The 10,899-nt window shown below is 39.6% G+C and overlaps 2 protein-coding genes across 3 annotated transcripts; both read left to right on the top strand.

Moving 5' to 3' along the window:
* The first annotated feature begins 156 nt into the window (after nucleotides 1–156).
* On the top strand, nucleotides 157–3,626 carry LOC133713366 (nucleosome assembly protein 1;2-like). Its single transcript, XM_062139368.1, has 11 exons — nucleotides 157–379; nucleotides 492–535; nucleotides 653–742; nucleotides 1,211–1,303; nucleotides 1,869–1,947; nucleotides 2,043–2,104; nucleotides 2,191–2,375; nucleotides 2,506–2,683; nucleotides 2,776–2,819; nucleotides 2,954–3,146; nucleotides 3,266–3,626. Exons 1-11 carry the CDS (start codon nucleotides 331–333, stop codon nucleotides 3,344–3,346), a joined length of 1,098 nt encoding a protein of 365 aa, XP_061995352.1. The 5' UTR covers nucleotides 157–330; the 3' UTR covers nucleotides 3,347–3,626.
* Nucleotides 3,627–5,634: 2,008 nt separating this feature from the next.
* On the top strand, nucleotides 5,635–9,069 carry LOC133727084 (DNA repair protein recA homolog 3, mitochondrial). Of its 2 annotated transcripts, none has more exons than XM_062154711.1 (8): nucleotides 5,635–5,937; nucleotides 6,042–6,099; nucleotides 6,334–6,551; nucleotides 6,708–6,795; nucleotides 7,135–7,316; nucleotides 7,544–7,690; nucleotides 7,961–8,095; nucleotides 8,387–9,069. In XM_062154711.1, the coding sequence occupies exons 1-8, from the start codon at nucleotides 5,881–5,883 to the stop codon at nucleotides 8,771–8,773; spliced, it is 1,272 nt and encodes a 423-aa protein (XP_062010695.1). In that variant the 5' UTR covers nucleotides 5,635–5,880; the 3' UTR covers nucleotides 8,774–9,069. The 2 variants fall into 2 exon arrangements, with proteins under 2 accessions (XP_062010695.1, XP_062010696.1); XM_062154712.1 differs by having other exon boundaries at nucleotides 5,637–5,937; nucleotides 7,135–7,307.
* The last annotated feature ends 1,830 nt before the right edge of the window (nucleotides 9,070–10,899 follow it).

Raw genomic sequence — 10,899 nt, 5'->3', positions numbered from 1 at the left:
CAGATCCACCAACCCCCGGCCCATAAATACACTACCTATTTGGGCCGGATACCTTTCCACCATTATAGAAATCCATTTACAATAATCCCATTTAAAAAAAATTTAGCCAGCACAGCTCCAGTACAATCCATCATAAAGAGAGACCCAGGTGTTAGGTTTAAATAGAGGAGAAAAAGGATTTAACGGAGGCCACACCGCTCTCTCTCTTCTCCTCTCACTCTCTCACCGCTCCTAGGGTTTTAGCTTATTGCCTCCTCCTCCTTCTTCTTCTTCAACCTCTCGCTCTCTCTCTCTCTCTCTCTCTCTCTCTCTGCAATTCGACCTGTCAGAATGAGCGCCGACAAGGATAACAACATCAACATGGCCGATCTCGCCACCGGTGAGTAGTACTACTGCTCTCTCTCTCTCTCTTCACCTCTCTTTTGCGTTTGTGATCGGATTTGGTTGTGTAGCTTGTACTGCGTTTTTGATTTTGATTTTGATTTGTACAGCTTTGAAGGAAGAGAACCAGGAAGGAATCCTCAACGCGCTTAAGGTCAGTGGCCTTTGAGTTTCATTTTGGCAAATTGATGTGTCAGCTTTAGTTTTTCGGAATTTTTCGGGGTTTAAGTGATTGATTTGCTGATATAGTTAGGGTTTTTGGTGTCTGCAGGGTTTAGCTGGTGGTCAGCATGTGGAGGAAGTCCTCAGCAGTTTATCTCCTAATGTCCGGAAGCGTGTTGATTTTCTTAGGGAAATCCAGGTATAATTTCGATTGGGATGCTGTATATAGTGATTTAAACATTGCCTTTATTCCACATTGAGTTCGAACTATTGTGCCATTTTCTTGGAGAATTTGTTGATGCATATGAGCACGTTTTGGCTAGGAGCTTCCTTGTAGGGTAATATTTATGTTTTGTACTGCAATTTTGCTGAAGAACAATTTTTCATATGGCTGTCCATGTGTGAAAAGTTTCATTCAGGTTTTAATGAATATTGTACACTCATTTTTTTTTATTTTTTGTTTTATAAAAGTTCCATTTTTGTTCAGAATATTGTACTCTCATTTTTTTTTAATGAAAGTTTCAGGCTTGTAATGAATTTCTCTGGTCTGGTAGTGCTATTTGTTGAAGGAAACTTCTTTGGCACCTCATAGTTATGCAATGAATACTGAAGAATTACCTGTTTTAATTCAAATTATTTAATAACTTTGCATTTTTCCAACTTGCAGAGCCAACATGATGAATTAGAGACCAAGTTTTTTGAGGAGAGGGCTGCTCTGGAAGCTAGGTATCAGAAGTTGTATCAACCTCTTTACAACAAGGTAATTTGTCTGGTCTACTGCACTAAATTCATTTGCATATTATTGGCATATTATGTGGAAACCTTCTTTGCCGGTTCTCTGGATTTAAAAAAAACAAGCTACATGACTCACCTGATCCATTGTCTAAGATGACGAGTTGATCAGCTGGTCAACTTTTTCTGCCCTGTTGTATAAACTGTATAAGCCTTTCAATTGCCTAAACCCTAGAGTTAAAATGTAATAGAAGTGGTCCAATTGAAATAATGAAGTGTAGTAGTGTAATAAGCACCGGCATTCAATTTTCTGGTGGAGAGACAGACACTGATTATGTATATGAGTATAGATGTTTAGTCTTTTGTTTTGTCTGTTATGTTCTAATGCATGAAAAGTTTGAACTCTGACAACAATGTACACCTACTTGATAAATTCATAGCAGATATGGCTCTGTGAATTGCCCATCATGTACTGGCTACCGTGGCATGTGTTAGCGATGCATTTAGTGTCTGATTTATGACTATTATGATATTTATTGGCTTATTGTTATCTCTTTGGTTATAAAATTATATTGTAATGATCTACTTGACAGCGTTACGAGATTGTGACTGGTGCTGTTGAAGCTGAAGGAGTTACTACTGAAGCATCCACAAATGAAGAGGATGCTGAAGGTACAGTCTTAAAATTGATCCAGGCCCTGTATTTCATTATAGTTTGTTCCATGGCAATTTATTTATTTATTTGTTGTTGCTTATGTAATTTGCAGACAAAGGAGTGCCTGATTTCTGGCTGAATGCATTGAAAAACAATGATGTGCTCTCCGAGGAGGTGTGTGGTTTGTACATAATGTTTATATTTAATTTTTATATCGGTGCAGTTTAAATTAACTTTTTTACCTTATTTGTTGGAATCAGATAACAGAGCGTGATGAAGGAGCTCTAAAATATCTGAAGGACGTCAAGTGGGCTAGGATAGATAACCCTAAGGGATTCAAACTTGAGTTCTACTTTGACACCAATCCATATTTCAAGAACACCGTCTTGACGAAGACATATCACATGATCGATGAAGATGAACCTATTCTTGAGAAGGCAATTGGGTAAGTTTGGTTCATATTTTTTTATTATGATAACAGCTTAGTTTTTATGTTTTTATATCTGTTATGAGGATGGCATGTGCATACTTGTTTGAATTTACTTGACATGTGGTTTGCACCTTGTGCTTTGAAGAACTGAAATCGAGTGGTATCCGGGAAAGTGCTTAACACAGAAGCTCCTTAAGAAGAAGCCTAAGAAGGGATCAAAGAACAATAAGCCAATCACAAAAACTGAAGATTGTGAGAGCTTCTTCAACTTTTTCAGTCCACCCCAAGTCCCTGAAGAGGATGAAGATCTTGATGAAGATGCTGTAAGCCAGTCATCATCATGTTGTCTATGCTCTTTGATTGTTTGCAATGTCTTATTGTTTTCGGTTATTTATCGCTTCTTCTTTTTCAACAGGCTGAGGAACTCCAGAATCAGATGGAACAAGATTATGATGTTGGGTGAGTTCATAACTGTGTTTTTGTATAATTGAAGTCTTTGTATTATCTTGTTGAATGAGCTATTGCTTGACGTTTGGGGTAATATGGTAATTTGTTGACCTAATTCTTCTATTATTGGGATTATTAATGCCTAGGTCAACCATTCGGGACAAGATCATCCCACATGCAGTCTCCTGGTTTACTGGAGAGGCTATCCAGGATGATGATATAGACATGGACGATGATGATGACGACGATGAAGACCTCGATGATGAGGAAGATGAGGAGGATGAGGATGAGGATGAGGATGAGGATGATGATGCAGATGAAGGCCAAGCCAAAAAGAAGGTATCATTTTCAAATTAGCTATCTCCACTTTCATTTCCCTTGTCAAGTTTTTCTTTTGATTAATTTGTTTGAAATGGTGCTAATCATTCTTTGTCAAATGGCTGTGTATGTTTGCACAGGTATCAGGTCAGAAGGGTGCGAGAGCACAACTTGGTGATGGTCAACAGGGTGAGAGGCCTCCGGAGTGCAAACAACAGTAGATGAATGTGATTGATGCAGAAAGTGAGTAGCTGAGAATGTCGATTGGAAAAGTTGGGCAGTTTTGCATGGTGCTTGATCACTTCAATATACATTGTTACCATTTATGTTCTTATGGGCGATAGTGGGAGTCTATTTTATCTTGGTTTTCCTTTCTTTTCCCTTTTCTTGGTTCTTTAGGGACAGTGTGAGGGATGCTTGTGATTTGATGAATCATGTTGCTATGTCATGGACAAGGTTTTAAGTTGGTTATTAATGATATGTGTAATTCTTGGTCCTCAAGTTTTCTTATAATGGTTATGGTTCTTCCTCATTTTGCCTTGATTAAAGGCAACTTGAAAATGTTTAGTTATTTCTTATAATCGTATTTTTTTTTTTTTTTTGGTTATTAATATTTTTTCCCTCTGTTCTCTTCTAACTTTGATTGTTTCGAGATAGGGATATTGACCCAATGCCCAAATTTGGGTCAATATATTCACTTATTTCACTAAGAGTTTTTTACTTCCATTTACCTAATTTAACATTTAATGACAGTTTTGTCCTAACAATTAAACTGAAACTAACTCCTCATCTATCTCTCTCTCTCTCTCTCATCCTCCTCTTCCTCCTCGTTGGAGTGTCGGAGCACCGGAGTCTGATTCACGGCGGTGAAGACTTCGTTGCAGAAGTCATGTGGCCCAGCGAGTCGATGACGGTGACGGAACCTTTCCGAAGGCTTTTGGGCCATCTTGGCTATGTTTCTCGATCTGGATCTTGGCCGGGTCTCGCTTGGGGAACCTGACAATGACGAAACGTGGTTGAGGTTGAGGTCGGCGGTGGTGCAGTGGAGGAAGAAGCCGCGGGAGACGAGGTTGGTCGGAGAATCGACCCACCATAACGCCGTTATCCACTTCCAGATTACCACGCTTCCTACCACCATGTTCAAGAAAAATCTAACTCCGAACGCCTCGCCGGTCACTGCTCAGAACGAGGACTTCAACCTAGAGCTCCGACCCGACGACATGTTCGTCCAGCGCTGTGACTATGACGACACATCCGCCATCGCTTGTGATCCCATTGTCACGATCCACGTCTCTCACGGCCTGGCCCACGACGTCTTGAACCTCCCGACCCACTCCACTTTCCGTACTACTACGGTGAACTTCAGTCTCAGTTGAATTGTTATTAGTTTGGAATTGTTAGGGTTTTGTGAATGGTTATGGTGATTAAATTGATTATAGTGTTCGCTATAGTTGTGACTGTTGTGAAAGTGCATAAGTGTTTGATTTTTTATGATTGATAGGGGAATTGAATGGACTTGTTTCAGGGAAGACGGGGCTGCAACTGGATGAGCAGAAGCTGCTGTTCAGAGGCAATAATAATATTATTGGGGGGCAATAATGTTTCTACTGGGGGGCAATAATCCTATTATTGGGGGGCGATAATTTTTTTATTAAAGGGCTATTGGGGGCAATAATAATATTATTGGGGAGCAATAATATTCTCCTGTGACCTATGAGATCTCCGACGAGCTTTTTGAGGACTTCCGGTGACCGGTGACAGGACTCTGGCCCGGCCACCGGAATCCGGTCAAGTCTCCGTTGACTTCTCTCTAAGTGACAATGGGAAGGAAATTGTCTCAATAATAAAAAATAAAAATAAAAAATACTTAGTTGGGTATTAAGACAAAAAAATATGTTATTTGTTGGGTAAGTGGGCAATCTTATAAGATGTTTGGGTAAGTGGGGTTAGTGTAGCTCAAATTTGGGTAAATAGACATTTTTCCTTCGAGATATAGACCAACTATGGGCATTTAGTGGACTTGGATCAACTTATTAACAGCAAGAGAACTAACATAAATTTACATGTGCATAACTTTTTATTATATATTTTTTTATCGAACCATGTACATGTGCATAGCTCTTTTGGTCAAGAACTGAGCTATGGATGGAAAATAAAGGTTATTTTACACATGAAAAGAATGAGAAACATGACAATTTGCATAGAAATAGGGTTTACGGAGGTGTCATAAAGTTACGCGTGGAATGCAATGATATGCTGAAATGTGTTTAACCTAAGCTTGCCATTTTAAAACATGGTTCTACAATGTGTGTTTCAATTCATGAAACACCAAAAACCTTGCTAGTACACAGGTTAACAAATTAGAGCATTCTAATGTCACTAATGACTAAAATAATGTCATGTAACACAGAGCTGATAATACATCAAGTCCACCACAAAAATTACTTGAAGTAGTATTAATTGACACTGTGGAGGCCCGGCCTATTTAAAGCAGCCGTGACCCGGCCCAAGCAGTCCGTCCAACTCTCCCGTCTCCACTCTGACACACTACCACTTTCTGCGATACTCAAAAAGGAGGGAAATCAAAAACCCAAAACCCTAAAACCCTTTCTCCTTCTCCCTCTCCCATTCCATATATGCATGGCCTGGCCCCACTTGTTCTTCCAATAATCTTCTTCGATTAACCGTTACTGTGCTCAGCAATCGATTCTGGAGAAGCCGTGGAGGTTTCGAAGAAGCTCGGAGGTCGTTAACCATGGCGAGGCTTCTCCAAAACGCTCTCTCTATCAAACGCTTTCTATTACCGCCGCAGGTATTCATTTCTTCCTTTGGTTATTCAAAGCTTCTAGTTTTTTTTTTTGGGGAATTTGAAGCAGCTCTGGAGTGTTGTGAATCGGATTTTGCTTTGTTCTGCAGGGATATAGAAGTGGATTACTGGGCACTTGTTCTCAGCTTTGCAATTTTTCTTCTAAAGGTGCTTGCTTTAAGTTCCCTCGCTGTGTTTTTTGTTCTTTTATGTTTTGTGCCTTCAACAAATTACGGTGGGTAATGTTAGATTTTTACCTTTTATTATGATTTGTTTTTTAGGTGAAAAAATGACTACTTTTCAACAAATTTCGTTTTTGAAGTTGTTTCAAATGAGCGATTTTGTTGGAGTAGATGCTGCATAAGACATGGTTTAATGTAGAATGTCGTATTGTACTTGAAGGTAGAAAGAAGTCCAAGTCTGATGGAAGTGACTCGGGCGGAGAGAATATGTCCAAGAAGGATTTAGCTCTCCAGCAAGCACTTGATCAGATTACAGATTCTTTTGGAAAGGGCTCTATAATGTGGCTTGGTCGGTCTGGCGCTCCCAGAAATGTTGAGGTTGTATCCACGGGATCTTTTTCTCTGGATCTGGCACTGGGAACCGGTGGCTTTCCTAAGGTAATGAGTTGAATGTTTAGGGTCCCTATAGCTGGTAGTCTTCATCACATTTACATGTTTCAGTGCATAGGGTTCGAGACAGACAGAGATTTGACCTTATAGTTCAGTGCGGAATGGATTTTCTGTTTTTGATATCCCTTTGTTGAATTTTTGTAGGGACGTGTTGTGGAGATTTATGGTCCTGAGGCTTCTGGGAAAACTACTCTCGCTCTACATGTAATAGCTGAAGCACAGAAACAAGGAGGTAACACTGAATATCCAAAACATATATATCTTTTTCTGTCTAGTGCAACTGATTGTTTTGATAAAGTTCTTCCATATTTATGTTACTTTCTACCTTTAATTTAGAGGTAAAGTAACATGTTTCATCATCTATGGTACATAGTTTGGCTATTGTATGTGAATCACTCCTTTTTCCTTCTTTAGAACATGCTTTGACATTTACTGAAGAAAAGGATGCGACCATATTTCTTGTGTGGTTTAGAACTTGCAACATCTATTTATGTTGACAAACTTATAATTTTGTATAGGGAACTACCGTTGTTGGTTAATGGTGTTCCTTGGTTAATGCCACTTCATGTAGGTTACTGTGTTTTTGTTGATGCTGAGCATGCTCTTGATCCTACAATGGCTCAGGCGATTGGGGTAAAGACCGAGAATCTACTTCTATCGCAACCTGATTGTGGAGAGCAAGCCCTCAGTCTTGTGGACACTCTAATCAGGAGTGGTTCAGTTGATGTTGTTGTTGTTGACAGTGTAAGTAAGGTGCTCTTTGCTAACATATTTATTATTGTGGTTAATTATCCATGCTAGTATTCTTTGTTCCCTTAACATGGTTGATGTGTTCTTCTGGAGTGCTTGTGGTTTTTATTCATCTTCAATGTTCCCCTTCATATCAGCTTTTGTACATTGTACTTTCCTTGACACAACAAGTCTTTTACGTTGCACAGTGACTTGTCCTGATAGATGAAATGGTTGGCGTATGATGACAGGTGGCTGCCCTAGTGCCTAAAGGCGAACTTGATGGGGAGATGGGTGATGCTCATATGGCAATGCAGGCTAGGTTAATGAGTCAGGCGCTTCGGAAATTAAGTCACTCTTTATCTCTATCCCAGACAATATTAATCTTTACAAATCAGGTATCAATCGTTGGGTTTCTCTGTTATATTGCTACTATTTGAAATTAAAAAAGAAAAGAAGTAATAATAATACAGAAAAAACCAGCTAATTTTGTAATTTTATGAATTTTCTAGAGGCTCAATTAAACTTTTTGGGTTTTACTTCTGTACTTAATCTGTTCTGAACCAGTGGTTGAAAATGCGAATTGATATTCACAAAATTCAATGAAGATCGATGCTGGTATCTGTTTCAAAAATCATTCTTGTCCAATTGTTTCTGTTTATGTTCAGGTCAGGGCTAAGCTTTCGACTTTTGGAGGATTTGGTGGGCCTCAAGAAGTTACTTGTGGTGGCAATGCTTTGAAGTTCTATGCCTCAGTCCGCCTTAATGTTAGGAGAATAGGGCTTATCAAGAAGGGTGAAGAGGTTGGTACAAATGCCATCTGTCTATTTTGTTCATGGATTTGAACTTGTTTTGTGAAAAGTGATCCTGTCTTCGGTAGCCTTTACTTATATCTATGGTATTAATTACATTTGAACTGGTTTTGAATACCATTTACTGTTAATGAGTCTGAAGTTTTTCTTGCCTTTAATTAGGCTACTATTTACTCTTCATATAATATGGCATGCATGTTATTTTTCTTTTCATCTTTGGTTGTAGGATTAGATGTAATGGTGTTGATACATTTGTTTGAAAGAGATTGATTTGTTATGCAGACGGTAGGGAGTCAAGTTCAAGTGAAGATAGTGAAGAACAAGCTTGCTCCACCATTTAGAACTGTTCTGTTGGAGCTCGAGTTTGGGAAGGGTTTATGTCGTGAATCGGAGCTCATCGACTTGGGATTAAAAAACAAATTCATCATAAAAAGTGGTTCACATTATAATTTAAATGGTCAAAACTTTCATGGCAAAGATGCTTTGAAAAGGTTTTTGTCTGAGGATGATGCTGCTAGGGAAGAACTTGCATTGAAGTTGAGGGAGAAGCTAGTTGATGCTGTGGAACACAAGGAAGCAGACACAGAAGCTTTAAATGAAAGTCCAACTGAGGAAATTGTTTCACCAGATTCTACTGATGAAGATGCAGTTACAGCAGTTGGAGCGTAAAGTGTTCGGATGGCCTCAAACAGTATAACTTAACGGCTTCAAGTAATGCTCGAGGAGCTACTGCATTATTCTCCTGCTCAGCTGGCTAGAATTGTTAAGAAGCCTTTGTTTCAGACTCGCTTGCTCCCCTTGTATATCAGTATCGTTACTAAATCACTGTATATGGTATTAGGCCATGGGTGTAGTGAAATTTTGTGGATATTCCGGGGCAATTTAGAGGATGTATCTCTTTCAAAATTCTGGGTTCGCCTTGGCTGATTAGTAAATGTCCAGCTGTATGCTGTAGCTATGATCAATGTTCTGTCATTTTAGTAAGAGAAAAATGCACCATCAGTGCCTCAACTTTTGTGCAGCGGCCAAGTTGATATCCGGACTCTCAATTGTATCAATGTGATACCTGAACTCATATTTTACTATCAACGAGGTACTTCCGTTAAATTTCTCAAACGGAAACGTTAAAAAAGTCACGTGCCAAGCACATGGGCAAAAAAAAAGGGGCAAATATGTCTTTTTGCCCAAATGTAGCCCAATTTTTTTTTTTACACAATTTTCTCTCTCCTCCTCCTTTGTTTAGTCGTTTAGTCCACTGAAGAAGGTAAATAACAAGTCTTTATTTGGTGAACTGTGTGCTTTATAATTCAATAGCAGCGATCCTATATTAGATTGAGGCTCTTCCATTTGTATCCCTTCCGATGTCGTGCGAAAAGACAGAGACCAGAAACGAAATCTTGCAGCGGCTATCACGCTCGCGTTGATTGCATCTGATACTTGGATTAGTGAGGACGGAGAAAACCCAAGCCACGATGGTCGCCACCTCACAACTCCTGCAGCCCTGAACCCAGCTGATTTCTATCCCATTTTTGTATTTGTTCCGTCAAAGGTGGACCTCCCCGGACTGAAGAAGGAAGAAGTGAAGTTGAGCTGGAGGAAGGGAATGTCCTTCAGATCAGTTGAGAGAGAAGCAGGGAGCTGGAGGGGAAGAACGACAAGTGGCACAGGGTAGAGAGGAGCAACGACAAGTTCTTGAGGAGGTTCAGGCTGCCAGTACGTCGCCGCCTCCACCCCACCAGAGCCTTGAGTTCACCGTCAAGTCGCTGTAAGTGATTTCTGGGCAAGCATTGATTAATGGGTTTTTGGTCTAGCTCCTAATGAAAGAAAGCATAAAGCTTGAGTCTATGTTTAACATATGGTTTTTTTATTTTGAATATTGTCAAATGCCAATTGATTGGATAATATATTGTTTTCCAGATTTGATTTTGGTTTGTTATCGAATTTCAATTTTGGTCAAGACTTGCAAGTGGAATTGCTGCAATTTAATTTGAAGCTCTGAGATTTTTGGGATAGTGGAGCACCTGCATCTGTTTGCATCTGGTTTACAATGGCAATGCATTCATACCATCTGCATTCTGGGCCCTTTTCTTTATCTTCTTCAACCTCACTTTCCCTCATTAATTTGCTTCGTACCCTGTTGAAGGTTTGTGTACAATTTGTTGGGTTTTGGTTGTATTGGAGAACTGGGTTTTGGCAATTTGTTGAGTTTTGGTTGTGATTAGAGAACTGGGTTTTGGTTTAATGGAGCATTGCTTTAGTAAAGTTTGGAACTTTGGATTGAGCTGAAATCGAAATCGCATTGAACATTTTGTATGCTTAAACTTAGAGCTGAAGTAGTGGAGGTCGGAGAGGCAGGCGGTTCTGGAAAATGACGACGGAGGGAATGGTGATCATCCCCTATGGAAAATGGCGGGAAATCAAGGTCTGAGGTCATTTAAGTCATTTCATGGCATTTTTGGGGTCCACATGTTTGCCACGTCAGACATCTGACGGAGCTATCAGTGAAATGTGACGGAAGTACCTCGTTGATAGCAAAATATGGGTTCAGGTATCACATTGATACAATTGAGAGTCCGGATATCAACTTGGCCGGTGCACAAGAGTTGAGGCACTGATGGTGCATTTTTCTCTTTTAGTAATTATTAGCACTACTGGACTAATAATAATTTTCTCTACTCCCTAGTATTAATTTATAGGAGTTTTACTGTAGCCTCAAAATTAACTTAAGCGGCTTCATACTTTACCTTTCAACTATGGCACAATTCTTAGGTTCACCCCTAGGGTGAATGAGCATA

Source organism: Rosa rugosa, chromosome 1 (genome assembly GCF_958449725.1).
Source record: "Rosa rugosa chromosome 1, drRosRugo1.1, whole genome shotgun sequence".
In the NCBI taxonomy this organism is placed as follows: Eukaryota; Viridiplantae; Streptophyta; class Magnoliopsida; order Rosales; family Rosaceae; genus Rosa; species Rosa rugosa.
This window is presented reverse-complemented; position numbering and strand designations above follow the sequence as displayed.